A 20737-nucleotide genomic window follows, 5' to 3' on the forward strand; every position below is an offset into this window, starting at 1 on the left:
CACTAGGAAAGTTTGTCATTCAGTTAGTTGGCCAAGTCTGTAGGTTGTTGGAGTGCCAATGCAGGCTGTCACCTAGTCATCGCCATCATCATCAGATGCTGATTATGATCATGAACCGTAAATGCAATTAACATGTCAAAGTGCTGACAAACTTCAAGCCTTTTGTGCAGTTTCTTCAATTGCAGTTTCAGTGATTTCGTCTTTTCGTGTACCTCTGCTGATTTTTTATTTTACCATTTTGTTTTGAAAATGTGTCAAGGCAGAGAGCAGACAAGAGGGTTCAACCAGCGTGTTGAACCGACCAAGAATAATACTGGCCGCAATACGCCCTCCACAAAAAAAAAGTCAAAGGTCTTGGACTTTTTTTTTGAATGGAATGGACCGCCCCACGCCCACTCCTTTGTTTTTTTATGGATTTTGTTTCGGCTTTTCAGATTTTCTGGCTCTCCGAGCTCACTGATTTTTTCTACGATTTTCCTTTATTTTTATTTATAACAAAAGGTAACCAGAAGGCTGCATTGCTGATTGGCAACAGCTTCGGCACTTCATTTAATGAGTTTTTATTAGCACGCAAATTGATTGCGGTAGCTCGAATAATTTATTTCTGTATACAAAAATTTCGCAACCGACAACAAAAATGAGACTTTAAAAAGTCTTTAAATTTTATGTCAGTTTTGCGCACAGAAAAGGGTTTGGTTTAATGATTTTTTCAACTTTTTACGACAGCTTCCCAGCAAGCGCAACTTTAGGGGTAATCAAAATTTTACTAATTCTTTGGCGCAGACTTGGAGCTAAATTAAAATTCACTTTCGATTTTATGTTATTACACTTTAGAAGATTGTATAATTTCGGTTTCGTGTTTATTGCTTCAGCTTGCTGGTAACAGCAATTGCAGTGCAGTTATTCGAGAAAAGGACGCAAAGGTAATTTTATTCTTAAAGTTTAAATAATCATATAAAATCCATAAGACTAAAAATATGACATTTTACACAATGCACGTCCGTGTTTTTACAGATTAATATAATAGTTTGTCACTTTTTTGTAATAAATAGTATGCTTAATTGTACTAAGAAATATTTTACATCGTAGATATCGTCTACAAATGCTTTTGCTTTTGCCCGTTATTTGCTTATAAAACTAGAAAAAAATAAAAAAGTCCCAATGTTGAGATTTCATTTTTTTAAGTCCCTTTTTAATGGATATATAAACATATAAACATTTAAGTAAAAGAAGTAAAAATTTAGCGTGCAGGGCATTTCCGATTTAATGTGGCCGAACAAGCCACTCTACGAAGTTCTCTTTTGAGCCACCGCTCTTATATTCTCCCAAACGCTCTTATACAAGTCTACAGCTTCTAATTGGAAATTCCTCAACAATGCGATCTCACAGATACACAAATACAAATACATGGCAAGTGCGATGACGCTGGCTGCTTTACGGGTGTCTGAACCCGTGGCAGAGACGGAAGGAGAGAGAGAGAGAGAGAGAGTGAGAGGCAGAGAGACCTGAATCTTCGATGGTTTTTCTTCTTTTTTTTTTGCTGTTCCAATTGAAAACTGGAATTGGTTTCACTGGAAGCTTTGGTATGCGATTTTCGGAATCACGGAATGGTCAATGGAAGCCAAGAAGTACAACAAGTCATATAATTGAGCACTTGATCAACAGGGTGAAAGAGAGGGAGACAGAGAGCGAAAGAGAAAAGCGGAGGAGAGAGTGACCTGTAAAATACAGGCATTAAAAAACAATACACGGAATACGAATTCACTAATTAAGCGTCCAAAAAAAGGGAAACAATAAAATCATATAAAGGCTTAAGAATATAATGAACTAAAATATGTAATTAAAATTAAACATTTTGTTAAAATAATTTTTAGCTATATGCTTTACTTTCTATTAGTTATTACAGTTTTGGATACTTAGTTATTGAAGAACTTCAAAACAAAAGGACACGATCTACAATATAAATGGAAAATCAAATACCTAGTACTGAAGTAAGAGAGCAACCTGTCGCTTAGATAAATAAGAGAACCGTAGTTCTTATTGCTATCGAATCCAGCAAACTGAGCAGTCAACAAGTCAGCTCACAGATGAAGATGCGTCTCACTAACACAGATACGGATACAAACTCACTTTAGATGCATTTGTTATTTGTTGTTGTTGGCAAACAAAGGAATCAATGCACACTGAAGAGTGCTAAAAGACAAGTACATGGAAACACGAAGAGGTGGAAGGAAAACCCCAAAGAAAACCACCACCCCCTCCTTGCTCCCTACCAACCAACAAAAAAAAAAACCAAAACAAAACAAACAACAAAAAAGGCACTAGTGTGTGTGATCAAGTAATGAAAGCAAAGCACTGGAAAAATAATGATTAAGTCTTGGAAAATGTGTATGTGTGCTTGGAAAAGAAAAAATTAGTCGATGGGGAAAAATCTGCTTGAAGAAAAAAGCAAAAAAAAATCGTCGCCTTGTCGTGTGTATGTGAGTTGAGGAAGAGGAAGAAAAAAAGTGGGAAAGAGGCTGTGGGATAAAATTGGAAAAACTCGATTTATGAGTTTCAATGCAGTTTCCTTTTTTCTTGCCCACTCACAACAGAATGGGAGTGTGTGAGTGAGTTGTCTTTAAGCTGAAGCTGCATACCAAAAGTTAGCTGTCTAGCATCAACTTTTAGAGGAAAAAATCCATAGATCAATCAGCTATCTATGAAATTTTGTATAGCTATGTAGCTATGTATATATGGCGCTATAAATATTATTTTAAAGAAAATACTTATAATATAAAATGATAGCATAGTAAATAAATTATTTAAAATCACAGTTTATATTTTCATTTTCCAATTATATGTTTATTAAGTTCAAGTAAGGATATTGAATGATAACATTATGTAGTGCAGATTAAAAGAGTATTTTAAATTCCTTGAAAAGTATGCAACAGATATAGTATATTTATTCTTGATCAGGATCCTTCCGTTCGTCAGTCCGTCATTTTATCGTGCGAAGGCTGTGGGAACTATAAAAGCTAGAAAATTAGAATAATGTACATTTTGATTGCCACGCCCACTCTACAACTTTCACGCCCAAACTTTTAAAAGTTTTTTGTTGCTTTTTTTTGGCCAGTTTCTATTGATACGCCAAAATAATTTGACATTTTTTGCTCGCTGAATAAGAGGTTTCAGATAGTCAAGAAACTTTAGCTTGGTTTTCTCCTTTATTTTCTTTTGAAGACATCGAATTTTTTTGCATTTGGTTATTATTATTATTTTTTTTTTTGCATTTTTTTTTTTAAGTTGTTGAAAACTTTTTGAAGTGCTTGAAATGTTTGACTGCACCACTGGCTTGTCCGCCAATCTGATGTTTGCCGTTTCGTGGCAATAAATTGAAATGCTCAAACTTTGAATTGCTGGTGATCCGAGCTGGTTACCAAACATCAAACAAACGTCAACGGGGCGAAGATGGAAAACACGCTTCCCGTGAAAGATACATTAGATTATATACACGTCTGTATATACATATATACATTTATATCCATCTACAAGCCGTGTGTGTTTCGCCTGAAGTTTGCGCAATATTCGTGTTCATCCTGTAGACGACGGGTTTTGCAAAGAAATAAACCACAACTTGATCTGGCCAGTAAGTTTTGCGCCCTGCTCTCATACATATATTAAAAACGGAATCCATAAAAAATCACTTTTAATAAATTTTGTCATAAAATACGCATTCCCCTTACGTATAATGTCGATATGGATATTCGTAAAAAGTCGTATAAAAATCGGTATTGTAAGCGCATAAATCTCTGTCCGTCTGCCATAACAATAAAAATAAATCGCTTTCGATAGACAACTGGGAAATCCCCCAAAACACAACAAAAATAAGTACGAGAGCAAAAGTGCAAAATAAAGAAAACAAACAATGAAGGTAAAAAGAATGAAGACTGAGCAAAATAAGGGAAAAAATCGGCAAGAATTCAGCTGCAACTGTTGCACACCTTGTTCGGTTCTTACTGGGCTCATCGCGCCCAAGGTCCTACGACAATCCCCCAGCACAGATTTACTTCAGATTTCAGCGATGGGGGCATCAGGGGGTTAAGTTGTCTGTTGAAGCTGGTTGTAGGAAGGTTTAGCGAGCAAACAGCTGGAAATATAAAAAATAAACATCACAACATTGGATAACTTAGCGGAGGGTAGGTTGGAAACATACTACTGCTGAAGTTGTCCTAAAATATGATTACATTTGAAAACCAATTCTCAAATCATACATATAGTACTCAACCATACTATAACTATCTGGTTGATATACCTTTTAAAGTCTTAAAAAATTAAATGAAATATTTAAAAATTTCTCATGTTGAGTGTATTTATTTTTATATAATTTTTTATATTAGTTTAAACATTGATTGATGGGCTCAATTTTTGTTCAGGGTACCTAGCAAACCCTATGCCACACTGCACACTGAGGCAGAGAAGATGCACCGCAACTTTGCAATAAAATGAACGAAACTTCAAAGGGAGGGAGCGGGCTAAATCTCGCATATATACATATAGATCGAGTGCATCCATCCACTAGATATTGTGGATGAAGAGGGGATTGCGGCGAGACAAAGGAAACTTTTCAACAGCTTGCGAAACGAGCGAGAAACGTGAGCTAAGCCGAGGAAAAATATGCAATTTGCAGTGGCTTCGACTACCACATCGACAGGTTCGCTTACCAGCGCACACGGTTCGTGTATCTGTGTGTGCGTGTGTGTGTGGGTCACCAACTTCTTCTACCAACAAAGTGCAAGATGCAACAGCTTTGGACGGACGGATGGGTTGCATTGGTTGGGTTGGCCATATTGCAGCGCTGCCTTGAAGAAGATGCTGCTAGAACGCGACCCCCTTTTTGAGCTCTTTCCCTTCTCTGCCCTAGCTTTAGTGTAAACACTGCAAGAAAAAAGTATCTCACTCTTGAGTATCAGAGTATCACTTATAGGTGGGGTATTTAAATAGACCTCATTTCGCGAGATATTACATCTCTTAACAGGTTGCCTAAAAGTATGCTGGTGTGTTTTATTTAGTATTTTGTTCAACAAATGAAAGTAGTTCAAACAGATTTTATATATAACAAAATCTTTAGTTATATTTTTAAAATATAAATTTCCAATTAAATTTTTTTTTATGCAAGTTAACTGGAGGTTGCCCCAGATTTTCTCAGTGACCCTAAGGTGAAAGACAAAACAAAACCTTAATTGCATATGGAAAGACAATCCGAGTGAGCTGCTGAAGTGGTAGATGGGAGGGGGTGGGTAGGCCTTGCGGTTGCATTTCGTGACGACGATGATAAGAGCCGTAATGATGATGCCGACTTGTGGAAGAGCTTGACTCTATCTGGATATCTACCTGTCTGTCTCTGTTTTATTGCACCGCCCCTTCTCTTTTTTTCCGTTTTCGAAATGGAATTTGTGTGCACAGGGAAATATTTATTATAAATGCTTACGTTTTTATAAAAAAAAACTTAAATAGCTATGCGCTACAGAAAAGTCCGATTATATGCTAGCACTGGAAATAGTAAAAAGAAAATTACCTTAATTAGGTGCCGAATTTTTTTCTGTGTGTTCAGATTGGGGTAACTTGGCTTTTTTTCGCCTCGTTTCGTTTCGTTTGTCTGACTGTGACATGAAAAATTAATGCAACATGTCGGCGGCGGCAATGGTGAAAGTTGTAAGCGGCAATCGCAGCGCATGCTTTTCAAGGTCTTTTCTTAGGTGTTGCACCCAGCCCCCACCTGGCTGCCACGCCCCCTTTTTCCCGACTGTTTCGCATTTTCCAATGCTTTTCCTCTCTCGCCTTTCGCTTGAACTCCTCGAGCGATTTGTGGTTAGTGCAACTTGTTGGCCGAAGTGAAACAAGTATTTTGATTGAAATCTTGTTGTCTGATACGGATGCGATACATTCAGGGGGGAAATCGATTACAAATTGGAGCACGCTCCACTTGCAATCAGTTGAAGGGTTTCAAGAGGCGGCTAAATTGGGTTACTGATATCCCAATTGAGTTTTGGGGCAAACTCTACCTTCCGCACAAATTGGCGCCTGTTATTGTTTGACAAACTAGGCAATTACACTTATAAGTCCGCAAATAAAGTCACAAAAAATCGATTTACTTTTTGGTTGCATAATAAATGTTTTATAAAAATGGGACTTAAAACAACAAAAAAATTCAATTTTAATGAGATATCATTTCCAAAGTCGGTATTAAAAGAAAATGGCTATTAGATAATGGGGTATTGCTAGCTTGCGCAATTTAATGTTTTTTTTTTAACACTTAAAAGACTTTCACCCATTATCAATAATGCGAAATTAAGAGGAATAAATCTCATATGACATTAAATGCAAATCTCGTGACGATTGAAGCTCAGCCCCATAATGAATGTGTCGATTCCCAAATCACTCGATATGCAAATCTCTGTCATTGCAGATTTTGCAATTTCACCTTTCGAGTGCCGGATATTTCATTTCCATATTCCGACACTGTTTCGGCCACCAAAACACCCAAAACGAAGCCACACCAAGACCCCTTCAACGATTTTTCCTTCTAGCCAAATTGCTCCAATTGCTAATAAGGCTCACTCGAAAGCCACAGCCAAAATCCAAGTCGTTAGCAATGCCAATTGCGCTCAGACACTTTGGAACAATCGGAATCCCAGCCCGGAGTTGAATCAGACGATTTTCATTTCGATTTCCATTACCATTAGCATTTCCCTGCCATTTCCATTCCCGTTTCCATTGTCCGATTTTCAGTGGCTGACGCATGTCAACACACCCATGCAAAAGTGCAACAGCAATAGCAATGTGCAATGTGCAACCTGCAACTCGCAACAGCAATTTGCACAACGAGCAGTGAAAATTAAATCATTAAAATTGCGACACTAAAAAATGCCAATTAAACACGATTGGGAATTTTTGCAGTGCCAAAACAAGAAATTACAGATTACGCGAAAGATGTCAAAAAAAAAAATCAACAAGCCGCGGAAATGCGATGGTGGAGCCAAAGAAGAAGAAGACGGAACCGAGTCGAGGAAAGCCACAAATTAGATGTTGAAAGATATACACGAAACTCCTCCAATTGCACCTAATCTTTTGGTGGAGGAGAGAAAAACGAACAACAAAAATATAAAAAAAAAACGAGGGAACTTGTGTCGACTGATGGCGAAAACAATGTTAACAAAAAAAAAAAAAATAGCATTTAAGGAGAAAGTGCGCATACCAAAAGCCAAAGTTTTACAGTCTAACAATTACAGCATGATGACGCTGAAAACTCGACAATGATGATGATGATGGTTATGCTGATGATGAAGATTGTTGGGAAAAACCAGAAAGAAAGGCCTGCCGAGATTCACAGATACTCTATGGGGAAGTGGAAAGATTTTTGGAAGCGGAAAGTTGCCAATTTAATTTTTTGAAAAAATTCCCGATATGATATGATATAATGTGAGAATTAAGAGTTGAGTTACAACATATATATTTTCAAATTTTAATTTTCAAAGTTCACATTTTAATATAATTATTACAGTAAGCAAACATATTGAATTATGCAAGTGAAGATAAAATTACTTATTAAAAACTGAAATACCACTACTATATCTATTATTTTAAGACTTATTAAGCCCACAGAAATGTAATCAATTTAAGGGTATTTACAAAAAGTATACAATTTGTGTACAAAATCCGCAATCATTACGAATTAAGCCAGTAGAGGAGGACTTACGCTGGTCAAAAGGGGAAAGATGATGCTGTGGCCGCAAGAGAAGTAGCCAAAGGAGGTGGAGGAACACGTTTAAATGAGGTAAAATCCGCCTCGGGATTGTAAAAAAAAGAGAGTGGAGACGGCAAGGCTAAAAATATCCAAGATGCATCTGGCTGATACAAAACGAGTACGCCTAACCGAATCAAAGGCTGGAATTCCGCGTATTCGACCAATTGGAGTGACACCAACGATGCAGTTCATCGACCGGCAATGCCAACTAATAACCAGCAGATGCAAATGCAACATCTCAGATACAACTTATTATGAGTGATAACCAATTGACACTGTTGCAGGAATCTTTCTCGGTAGGAGTCCCAGCCCCAGCTCAAACTTAATTAAAACAAGTCGGTCTGTGGCATATAAAGCGAATAAAAAAAATGAAGACGGATATGTAACCGATATCCCAGGGCTGTGGAAAAAAACCCGATCTTCGTCTCATGATGCTTTCTGCAACGTTTTAATTGTCCCACTTTTTACTGGCTTGTCCCTGACTGTAGCTCGGACCTTGAAAAGTGTTTATGCCCTTCCATCGCTTGATATAGCCAACAAAATATACGGGTACTAGCTATGAAAACGAGTTCAGAAACGAAGGGAGGATCTGTAAGCAAGAAGTGACACTGATTCGAATTCTTCAGATTGTCTAGGGGAATCCATTTTGCTATGGCAGCCGGACAGTTTTTAATTGAAGAACTTCCAACTGATAGATTAATAAATAGGAACAATTAAATACAAAATTTAATATGTCAAGTTTGGAATTTCATTCACATATCTCATTTGTTATAAAATTAAAAATACATTTTGCATATTTTGAAAATCAATATTAAGCAAATGAAAAATATATTAAAGCAAAGCAAATAAATAAAATTCAAGTATCTGCGCCTGAACTGTGAGGAAAACCATATAATATCCAACCGACAAGTTCTAACCCCTTATATTTGACTTCTCGAAATAAAACCATTTCCTGACCAACAAACCCGCAATAAAATCCCCTCAAAAACACTCTACGGCTTAGTTGGATGAGAGGACGACAAGTCGAAGAACTGGAGTAACAACAAGAACGTTCGATTTGAGCTAAAACTTTAAAACTTCCAATTGCTGGGTGGCGTTGGGGAGGGGAAAGACCACCAACATTCCATCAAAATATGTGGCACAAACCGTTTCAAGCAAGCATCTTAAACTCAACTCAAGTCAAGGCGATAGAAGCTGCAGTTTTTGTTCGCTTTGGTTTTGTAATGGGCAAATGCGAAGCTTACACTGGAGTTTAATGAGTAAACTAAATAGATTCTTCTTACTTTTTAAGGCTTGTATATATTAATATGATAACTAGACATTAAGAATTAAACTACTTTTTTAAATATCAATTTATATGTATAAATATACTTGATATCAGCTTACGCATTGGCACTGTGCATGTGTGAGTTGCTGGATATATGTGAGCAGTTTAATCGCAATATCTCAAACACAGCGAACGAGGGCAGACGAGCGACATGAATGGCAGCATTTGCTGTGGATTTTCCCCAACTAGAACTAGTCAGAGCTCCATCCACCCACTGTTTGAAATCCAACTAAGCAGCAAGCATCAAATGCAATTCAAATTGAAATCTTTACAATGCATACAGCATTTTCGGGCGTTTTTTTCCAGCGCTTTTCCTGTCTTTTCTTATGCATGCAAAAATCCGTAGTGGAAACCCAAAGCTGTGGCAGTTAAAACAGGGAACCAACTAGAGTCGCTTAAGTTGGGGTTACTTTGACTAAGGAAAAAATGTTAAATAAATCAATTAGTCGGGCTAAATTTTATGCGAAATATATAGGTCACTCTTATTTAATTTATTTATATTAATATCAATATACAAATCAAACAATCGTATGTTTCCCAGTTGCAGGGTATTTAAGAAAAGACGAATACAATGCAAAGACAACTAGAAAAGACATAGAGCTATGGTATTTGATCTCGCCACAAACGGCAAAAGCAGTCGTCACAAAAGAATCTTGAACTCAAAATGGGTCCAGCACAGATACAAATGCACTTACAGATACAAATGCAGAGCCACCCGCTTGGCCACACAGATACTTTAATACCTAGCCCGACTAGTTTCAAATGTTTTTTTTTTCTCTACGATAGTCTGCATTGCTTTTCCAAAGATTCTAACTTCTCATCCTCCAGTTTTACTTAGATTTTTTTTTTTTTGCACTCGAAACATTTATGGCCTGATAAGAGCCACAGGACAGCAACATCAACGGCCACAACGTTGACATAGATACGTTCATTGAATTGGGTTAGGTTTCTTCCCCTCGTTCTCATCGCCGATTGTTTTTTATACACTTGCAGAGGGTATATTAATTTCAGTTAGAAGTTTGCAGCGCAGTAAAGGAGAAGGTTGCGGCCAAACAAATTATATATTTTCTGTATAAACAGCTGAGTCGAGTAATGCATTTCCGTCCGTTTGTATAAAACTATCTGCATATTTAATTTTCCAAAATTCGTCGTTTGGCTGATACATATACGTGTCAATGTATATATTATTATATATTATAATAATTATATATTATATTTTAAATCTTTGCTTACTGGAAGGGCATAAAAGCTTGGCTTTGCTGAAACTGGCTGCTTTTTGGGTTGTATTTATTTTCGGTTTTCTGCCTTTGGGGCAAACATTTTTCTCTGCTGTCGAGAAAGACTGAGAGATTGGCGAGGAAAAGGATGCGATTACTTTGATTTCCGTTCGAGGGTATCGGATTTGTATTGACCTTGATCTTTGTGGAATTTATTCATTTATACTAATGTTTTTCACTTTGCATATCTTTTCAGGTGAGTGCACATGGTTCTGTATCTTCATTCAATACATTGTAATAGATGATGATCTAACGGTTATTTGGCCTTTGACAAATTCATATGATAATGCCATATGCGATTTAAATTGAATGAATGTCATTCAATTTATGGGTAAGATGTTATTTGTTTATCATGGGCTTAAACTTAAAAGGGTCATTATAAATGCATCCTACTTACAATTTTACCTTGAATATTACATTCGACTTAGATAATTTAGATTAACTTGTTTTAGTTAGTAAATTATTAATTATATAACCTAAGCCTCTACTTTTAAAATGTATGGTTCAGAGCATATAAATGCCTAATTTACTCGTTGCTGATCCCTGCGAATCGTAACACCACGCAATCCTTTTGATAAGATCTACATTTACAGAAATTAGCTCAAATTGTTTCAAATGCCACACAGCAAAAAATAAAAATAAGAACAACAACTGGAAAATCCCACACACACACACACACACACAGATGCTGTGCCTCAAATTGCAATTCCCATTGCAATTTCTTCTTTTTCTCTGGTTACATGCAGCTACTCTCTTTCTCTTTTTCCCCCTCCTTCTCTTTCTCTATCTAAAGTGGCCAGTTTCGGATTTATTCCACCGATACACAGATACACAGAGAATCTTTTTTATAATTTAATGTCATATATAAAATGATATGCTATTTTAATGATAGATTTTAGATAGATTGTAAGATTTATATATTTAAGCTCTTTGATCATTCATATTTTAAAATCTTATTCTTCTGGTTCAACACACTTGTTTCTGTATGATGCTCAATGAAATACTTTGTTTTTTCCGTGTACACCTTTACCACCCCCCCCTTAAATCACCGCCTCCTTGCCCTGGAATTCAGAACGAGTTGCAAGTCGCCGCTGCATCGCTAACAAAGCCACTCGACAACTGAAAAAATGTGGCCAGGCGAAGTGTTGATGATGGAGGGGGGTATTCTTTTTTTTTTTTTTAACCGAAAGGGGGTTTGCTGCGTTTATTGCGGGTGGAGGAGGGGGGGGGGGTGAGGTGCTGATGTTGCTGCAGAAGAGAGAGCAGCAGATTGGCTAACTGGCAATTTGAAGACTCGGGCAAGGCGACCAGTTGCAGAACTGCTTCTGATGCTGGATGCCGAATGTCGAATGCTGCCTTCTCTCGCATGACAAGTGGCCCGCAACTAAATCGTTGCAGCAGCAACAAGTGCACTTGAAAAAATTATATCATACTTATTTTCTTCACTGTTTTCAGAACCAAAGGAATATACTGGAGTTCGAGTTCTTTTAAATCGTTTTCTACGTTTACAATAAAAGTTTCTTCATTTAGTTTTTCTGATCGAGGTTTGCACGCCGTGTGAACTTTGTATTCGATTTTATTTACAGTGTAGACCAGCAGCAGCTGTAAAACGAGCTTTGGTCGAAAGACCGAGGCCAAGACCCGGCTTTGCTCGATTTTCCTCCATGGGTTTTTCTTTATTTTTCACAAGCTCTTTTGTGCATTTCAATTTATTGCCCCAGAACAACAATTCAAGTGTTTTGTACTAACTGCACCCACACACCCAAAAATGTGTCCCTCAAATCAAAAACAAACTTGCCTTCTATCCTGAAGCGAAATTGCTTTGGTTAAAAATAACATTTGATGCTAGCTAGCACTTGAAATTATGCGTATGCCTGCTGCAAAAATATTTCGCTTGCAGCGCCATCTGTTGTCTGAGTGACCTGATTTTTGATGTGCTGATATTGTATGGCTTTATAAAATATTTTTATGGAGTGTTCTTCTTAGCATGTAAATAAAAAAATTGGGCCATGTCTGCCATTTTCCAGGTAAAAAATTTGGCTGAAATAACACACGGAGTTATAGTTCAGAAAGTAGTTCTAATTTCGGTACAAGTTTTACATAGAGTTTTTAATAATTTTTGTTTGCAAGAACTGATATTCAGCCAATGTGAACATCAAATAGTTGCATTTGAGTTCTGTGTTCACTATACCAATCCAAATTAATGATCTACGAAATGCACCCTATTCAAAAGACGTAAACAATGGAGTCGAGCCACAAAACACAACTCTTCCAATTTCCGACTATTAGTTGGCACGGAACAGGTTACTTGGCTCTGGACCAGAAATGCCCAAATTTCGATGGTGATTCAATCAATAAAGGCGAAACACGTGAACTTTGAACTGACCTAGCCCACAAAGAGTCCAAAAGAAGTGGAAGTGCGGAGAGAAATCGAGAAAAGGGAAACGAATCGAATTGAATTGAAAACGGTGCACAAAAGTGCAACAAGGGGCGTGCAACAAGGGGCATGCAACAAGGGAAAGGTAAACAAATGTTTGAAAAGATTCAAATTACGGAAGGAAGCAATACATATAGTGTAATTATTTAAGAAGGTCTCTTGAAAATAGAGTGCGATGATTAAAGTAAAAAAATTTAACTTAATTTTTGCATAAAAAGAAAAACGATGTTCTAATACTTCATATTAATTATAATAAGAATCACACTTTAAAAATTCGTACCTGTGCAATTATTTATTATAAATGCCTTCGATGCTATTACTTTGAACTTATCTATACTGCTCATATATATTTGGGCCACTTTTGGTGTGGCACTCAGTAGGCAATTGAAAGCGGGCGGAGTTATCGAAAAAGCGGCAATACTATATGATTATATACATATATTGCTTTACGCAACGATATACGCCGTTTTTTGTGTGAAAGATACAATGCTGCTGAAATATTGAAATCAATTGCAGGTCTTTTTTTTGGGGTTTTTTAAGCGCTTTTCTGCTGTTTTTTTTTTTTCTCGTTTTTTGATTAATTGGCAATGGCCAATGCAAATGCTGTTGGCCTTTTGGCTGGGGCACAGATACATTTACACAGAGCCAAAGATACAGATACAGTTGCATTGTCAACGTTCCAAAACAGCCCCAGCAGCGTATGGCATACAATTTAAAAATGTATCCAAGAGATACATTACACATTACGGCCATGGCTTGCCAAGTCTTGACTTGGAAATTCCCTTCACTGCATTCTTTCCCACACCAAAAGCCAGACAAAAGAGCAGAGATACGTTTGTACGTATGTATATATGGATGTATGTATGTCTTTATGTACGATATAAGTATGTATATATGGAGAGGTGGCTTTTTGGGGGCTATACATATACAGATACTTTTCGGGCCTTTGGTCTTTGCTAGTTTTGGTTAGTTGACTGCAGGGCTTACACGATACCCAGTTTCCTCCAACCTCCGTATTCTCTGACTGAGACTGAGTCGTCGCCGTATTCATTCGCATTGTCGTAAATTTTATTAGAGTGTAGTGTAGCATCGTCATAATGATCATCGCGTTCATCATCATGCGACCTAACACAATTCTTACTTAGTTTGCATTTAAGCTTATGGCTTTTGCGTTTTACTCGCTCTTAAAATACAAAACACAAAAAAAAAAAAAACCAATGCCTACAACCATAAAACGTTTCGCATTTCAAAGGCCACACATTATTATTATTTTCAGCTATTACTTTGGGGTATTTCTCAAAAGTTTTCAATTTATTTCTGTGTGGAAAACTGATACGACTCTGAGTTGCCGTTCTGAGTTATTGCCTTAACATAAATGCTTGTGCTCAAAGTCTCCAATTACTTTTCATTTTTGGCATTCGCTTTGTCAAAGTTCAAATTGTTTTCACTCCGGGGAACGAAAATCTCGTTTTTGGGCTTTCGTCTTGGGTCTCTTGGGGGGTTATCAATAAGCAATTATGCTGCGTCTCGTTTTTCGAAATGGGAACTCAGATTTGTTGCCCATCCAAAGTTTGAATTAAATGTATGTTTCATCATTTACTTTAGAAATATTTTAGTTTCTTTTAGAGTAAAATAAATGCCATTACTAACGATATTTTTGGAATATTTATTAATTTTTGTAATAAGGTCTTCATACTTTTTAAACCAAAACTTAAATAATAATACTATAAGAATCTAAGAGCAATTTGCTCTTCAGAAGTTTTCTAGTTCAAGATCCCGATTCCATTAGTAATTCACCAGAAATGCAAATTTCGCAGTAAAATTTTGTGAATCGTGATTTGTCGACAAAAAAGGCAAATAAAAACAACTATTGAAAAACTTTTCAAATTTTGAGGAACATAATGCAATTAAAAATAATTGCACAGCGAAAACTAGTTCACGAAATCAATTTCAAAATTGCTGAAACTTAGAAAAATTAAGCCGGGAAATCACACAAATTTGGCAACTCAAATAGTTTTCAAGATATTGTTTAAGAGCGTGCCTCTTGAACTCTTACCTCTTTTGTAAATTCTCTTTAAATTCAATAAGTGCACTGAGAGGAATGCCGGTTTTTTTGTTGAGCATGTGTGCGTGGCCGAGTCGTATCTGTGTAGTTACTACGTTGCGGTGACGGTCGTTCGTTCGCATTTGTATCTCTCAGATAAATCGCTCTTAACCGCCAGTGTGAGTAGTAAATGTATTCCGCTCAGCTGTGCTGCGGGTCTACGTGTTTTTTGTTTTATTATTTTTTTTTCTTTTTCTTTACTCGCCCAACAACAAATGACATATGCGGGGCCCCTGAGCGAAAAAGTATCTTCCAGTACCGCCTTCCAGTTTTGAGATACTTTTCGGGTTCCAATGAGAACGGACTTCGGGCTTCGAATCACGAGTCGGTTGCCGACTCGTATCGGCGGCTGCTGGCAGTCCGATATAAACTCTCAAACTGTACGGTTTGGTTTGGCAGCGCAGCTGAAAAGCGGAAAACTGAAGAGGAAAAGCGGTGGAAGAGGGGATCGAGGAAGGGCAGCGCGTCGTGTGTTTTCATCCTCTTTCTGCAATAAACAATTGTTGTTCTACAAGTTTAAACAATTAAAAGTGAGTGTGGAAAAAGTGATTCGAAAAAATCGTTGAAATCGGTTTCAAAACATATGCAATACATAATTTATATAATGAAACTTGCTATTCAAAAAAAATTAAATTTTATTCAATTATAAAAACTAAACAGAAAATACCCATCCGTATACAAGAGAAAAGTCCAAACAATTAAATATACAAAAACGTTCAAAATAATGTACAAAAATTCGCTTTTAAAAAACACAACTTTATTGTTATTTCATTCTACATCCTGTTTTATTATAACCAAAAAGCCATAATCGCTATAATCATAAATAATAATAACAATTTCGTGTGACGTTTTAGTTAATTCTAAAAAAAATACGAATGAAAAGAAAACAGACCAGCAACAAATCCCATCCACTTTTTTCAATTGTAATTTCCGGTGTAGCGGAATTTCACTGTGCATTGTGTGGGACTCTAAGTGTGGGTGAACGAGTGTGCAAGAGAGAATGAAGAAGGAAAAAAGAAAATCAGAAAAAAAACATAAACAGCCCAGAACAACGTGCTCGTCTCTGTGTGTGTGTAAATAAGAAAACTGAGCAATATAAAAAACATTTCTAAGAAAAGTGAAAAATTGGACATTGGTTTATTGAATTTATAGCCAACTTTTGTATCCTTTTGGCCCACATTGAGGTTACATAAAACTCAGCTAAAACTAAACATTTTTGTATTCTGTCCCGTGTTGTGGAGTCATCGTAAAAATGTTTTAAATATAATTACACAAACAACATTGTCTATCAATGTTTATTTTCAGTTAATTGTTTCCACTTGTCAACTTAAATAATTTAACCTTTTTTATTGCCCATTTCAAAATGCTAGTAAGAATACTTAGTAAGTTAAATGATAGTTTGTTACAGATACATACATATATGAACATTTATTGAGGTATTTAGTTATCTGCTGCTGTACGAACAATTCCATTGAATTTTAACTTAGCTAACAGTTCTGAGAAAAATCTAAATTGTTCAATAATTTTCATGTGCACTTGTGTTTTCTTTCTGCAGTATCATATTTGCATTTCTATCAAGAATTGCTTGTATATTTTCCTAATCCCCAACGTAAGATAGAGTCTAGCCAATAATCTCAAAGAAACTTCAACTTTAATTGGCTTATCAAAGTTTGAGTACAAGAAAAGTTAACCAAAACTGACCTCACCTAATCTCAGTTGACTGCAGTCAAATATTTATCTAAGGTAATTTAACTGAGCTGCCCATCAATTTGGTAGGAAAACTTTCCAACATCCAGAAGCTCCAAGGTCGCTTAACTTTAATTAAACATAAACCAATCTCAAGTGAAATAGAGTGCAAAAAAGGTCAAAAGCCCGAGGCTCAGAGTTTTCCACTCCTCGAATGCCAGCTAATTAACATGGAAAATTTATCCAGAATCTGAATATATGTACATATCGTTTACTCATGGCAAACTTTGGCATGGATTCGGGGGCGGCACCATAAGTTTCTAGAATTTATAGAGTCGAAAGCTTTCTATCGATAGATAAATATGGCGAGCGAGAAACAGATTTAGGTACTTGTAGATACAAAGAAGCAGTCGCAAACAAACAGCACTCAGCCGAAGGGGTATAATAATAAACAATTAATAATTACTTACTTGCCGCTATCGAATGCTTAACAATCGAATGACTGTAGCCTCAATTTGGGTCTGGAGAAGAAAATCACATACATACATAGATTTGTATCTAATGCATCATTCTACTTTTCAGTCTGTGGGCTAAAGTGCAATACAAAAATCGAACATTGAAGCATTCCAATTAAACTAACAATCCAAGTGCAATACAAATAATCCAGCTAAAAATCGACGAGAATATTTACAGAAGCTGTGTTCATAAATAGATTTGCCCAAACAACGCAAAACAAACCAATAAAAGCAAATCGAATTAACTGTATAATCAGCAAAAAAATTCAATACACATAAAAGCATAACAAATAAGAATAAACTTAATAAGCATTTAAAATAACAATACCAATTTTGTGCAATTTCACGAATAATAATAAACATATACAAAAATTAAAAACCTTAAAAAGGTTAATCGATTTTTGCTAACTACTTTTGCGCTAAATCAAAAATAAAAACCTAACACTTTATAAACTTCAATTAGCTAATTGTTATAAAATAAAATTTATAGAATTACCAGTAAATAAATAAAATACAATTTCAAAAGCTACAAGGTTTTTAAAGAATATATTAAATTGCTAAACAAATATTAAATCAGCTTTAAATGAATTTTGCTGAGCCGGATTACGTTTGAAATACACGCAGCAGAATTTTCACATTTGTAAGTATGGCAACGGAAAGAAAATCCTTTCAAGATTCTACAAATTCTTTGCTAATCCAAAAACGTTAAGTCTTTGCTGTTCTACGGAGTGTTAAAATCTTTCGACTGACTTGTCATTTTTTAACATTTAATTTCAATGATTTTTTATAGTTTATTTTGTATGGTATAGTGAGTGGTGGACAGACTTACATTTATATGGGTCAATGAATTTTCACTTGTTTGTCAAGGATACTTTTTTGTATTGGCAAAAAAAAGGTATGGACATTTTTATAGTGAACCCCTGGCATCTGAGTGCTTTTCACATAAGAGGCTTACTAGACAAACAAAATCCCCATCAAATAAATTTAACTCAATTGCCCAAACATTCCCCAATGGCCGAGCGTTGATTGTAGATTGTTGATGATGTTGTTATTATTGTTGTTGAGGCTTACGTGTAAACTTTTATCTGCACTTAGATTTTTGACATACAAATTTATTGTTTATGCCCATGATGATAATATCAGAAAAGAACATGCAATTTTATAATTATACATTTTACGGTCTGTTTGAGTCTAGCCACTATACGAGTACGTGTGAATTTACAGAGTTTGCTTTGGCAAAAATGATGCAAAGATTTTTTACTGCACAAGTGCAGTCAGTGTTCGCGACTATTGATCATTTCCGCCCAGTTTTGGCCAAAAAAACTGTCCAACTGTGTCGCAGGTCGGTGAACTTTTTTACGCGGCCAAAGTTGCGTGTTTGTTTAGGCCCAAAAATCTCACCGTCGCTTTATTGCGGTTATTGACTTTAAACTCATTTCGCTTCCACGTCTTCATCTCTTTTATCTGTTTGGCCCACACACACACACACACTTGTCCATCGGCATTCTGGGCCTAATTTCCTTTTCGGTTTTGGGTGTGTTCGCCACATCAAAAAAAAAAAAACAGTCTTACCAAAAATACATATACATATATATGGGAAAAGAAGGAACAGAAATTAACATAATCAAATTTACTTTTGTACGCGCCGACCACGTTTCGTGGCCGAAAGAAAAAAAAAAGTGAAGACCATTATTTAATTTTCGTGTCAGTCGGCGCAATGCCCCAACCAACGGCATTGAAGTATCGGCAAACTGAGGGCTATTTACACCTGCCAGTTCGTTTGACAAGGTGAGCTTCACCATGGTCTATAAACAGATTTTGGCATGAGTATCGTTTTGAACTGATTTGTTCTAGGCTTAAATTGACTAAGGTTCACTTAATATTCAAAATCTTGGGATAGGTTTCTGAAGTTAAATCAATTTTAATTTACACATAACATTACAGGGAACATCATTTTGCCTCAGTGTAATTATTTGTTTACTATAATCAATAATATGCACAATTTTGTATTTAACGGATATTTGTTTTTCGGCTGGCTTTCATTTAATTGCCAGTATTTCCTTGGAAAGTGTTACGATCAACAAAAATTTACTGAACCACAATGCCCCTGTGGTGTAGGCTTTCGATTACATTTTTGGATCCTTTTAAGAAGCAACATTTTATTCAAAATTTAAAGCATCTGCCACAGGATGAGCATGCGAAAAATATGTTGCAGCCTTACAGCAAATTTTCCTTGGACATCCAAGATAGTTTCGATTGGCCAAAAACAACCGTCTAGATCCACATGTCTATCCCAGGAGCATTGTCTTTGGCGTCAGAGAAACCAAATGGAAATCGAACAGTTGGCAAAGCTGGTGGGATTCCAGCCCGATGAAATCGATGGCTTTCTGTTTAATCTCAGCCTACGGAACTATAGTGACCTCTTGAAATACAAGGAGTGTGGATGGAATGGCTGCAATGTGCCCCTTTGTTATCCGTATGTCTGTGATCGGTACATGGCCATATTTGATCATCGTGGCAACTTACGAAGTCCCATCCATGCAAGGAGTCTTAAAAGTTTACTTCCGTTACTGCTGGATTATTTGAACGGTGATTCGCCTAATGATCGAAAGGACTCGCCCATCTACGAGGCGTATCCTGACGAACACCAGGCGAAATGTCGTTCAAATATTGAGCAGAGTGATTTAGAAGCTATGAGTTCTTCAGATTGGATCTCTCAGCTCCTTGGCAATCCAAGTGAATCGAAAAGGGAAAAAACGGGAAAAAAGACTGAAAAACCTCAACCGGTAATGAGATCTGAATTAGAAAGTGAACTAGAATCAGAATCTGAAATGGAAAAAAAGAAGCGAAAAAATAAGACCTTTGGTCGGCAGTCTGTATTCCTCAATGATGAACTTGCCCTAGCTTATGCCAAGTCCTATGATTATGCGGAATATCTGATGAAAACTTTGGGTCGACATCGATTTAGGGATAGCTATATAGGTCCCGTGGGAGATTTGAGAACAACACGTACTCACATTCTTATAAGAGACTTGATCGCCAGAAAAGGAATGAATATAAATGAAAAAAATTTGAGGAAAGCCTTAAAAAAGGTTGATCTCGAGTGGAAAGGAACGACACGGGCAGATTACAAACGTGAAATGAAAACCGCCCAGGAGATTTCCCGGCTTTACAATGTCATTGTTCAGACACCGTCAGATGAACCAATTCCTTGGAGAATTATAGGTAAGGTCAGGGAGAACTATCCAAAGGTTCCAAAAGCCTCCAAGTCGCCCAGAAAATACTTGGCCGACCAAGACGCAATGGTTTTCCACGAACCTTTTGATCATAAAAAGAACTGGACCTGGCAACGGCGACAATCAAAACGTACTATTCGAAATTCCAATTACAAATTCTCAACCACAAGGATCAAGCCATATATAAGCAGATCCATGAAGCAAGAAATAGAGCCGCTCAAGGATGAGGCTTCAATTCATTCGTCATTGAGTGATAGGGCAAGATTGCAGAAACGAGAGTCTTAAGATCCCATGTTAGGTTTTTTTCAAAATGTATTTCCATTTATATTAAACTAAATGGGCTTATTGTAAAAGGTTTTTTTTTTTAGT

The 20737-nt window shown here is 36.5% G+C and overlaps 2 protein-coding genes across 4 annotated transcripts in view; both read left to right on the forward strand.

Moving 5' to 3' along the window:
- The window catches only part of mtgo (miles to go), a 118203-nt gene that overhangs the window by 41609 nt on the left and 55857 nt on the right, over positions 1-20737 (forward strand). Inside the window, exons 1-2 of one of the 3 annotated variants that reach the window (NM_001273575.1) lie at positions 15203-15461; positions 17200-17772. The exons of 1 other annotated variant lie outside the window; for it this stretch is intronic. The gene's annotated coding sequence lies outside the window, so the exon portion shown is untranslated. Of the gene's footprint in view, positions 1-15202; positions 15462-17199; positions 17773-20737 lie in introns of those variants that run through there. One more of the 3 variants, NM_135957.5, reaches the window with a different exon arrangement.
- CG31815 (uncharacterized protein) lies at positions 19198-20697 on the forward strand. The gene has a single exon (NM_165167.3). It carries the CDS (start codon positions 19322-19324, stop codon positions 20651-20653), a length of 1332 nt encoding a protein of 443 aa, NP_723979.1. The 5' UTR covers positions 19198-19321; the 3' UTR covers positions 20654-20697.

Source organism: Drosophila melanogaster, chromosome 2L (genome assembly GCF_000001215.4).
Source record: "Drosophila melanogaster chromosome 2L".
Taxonomy (NCBI): domain Eukaryota; kingdom Metazoa; phylum Arthropoda; class Insecta; order Diptera; family Drosophilidae; genus Drosophila; species Drosophila melanogaster.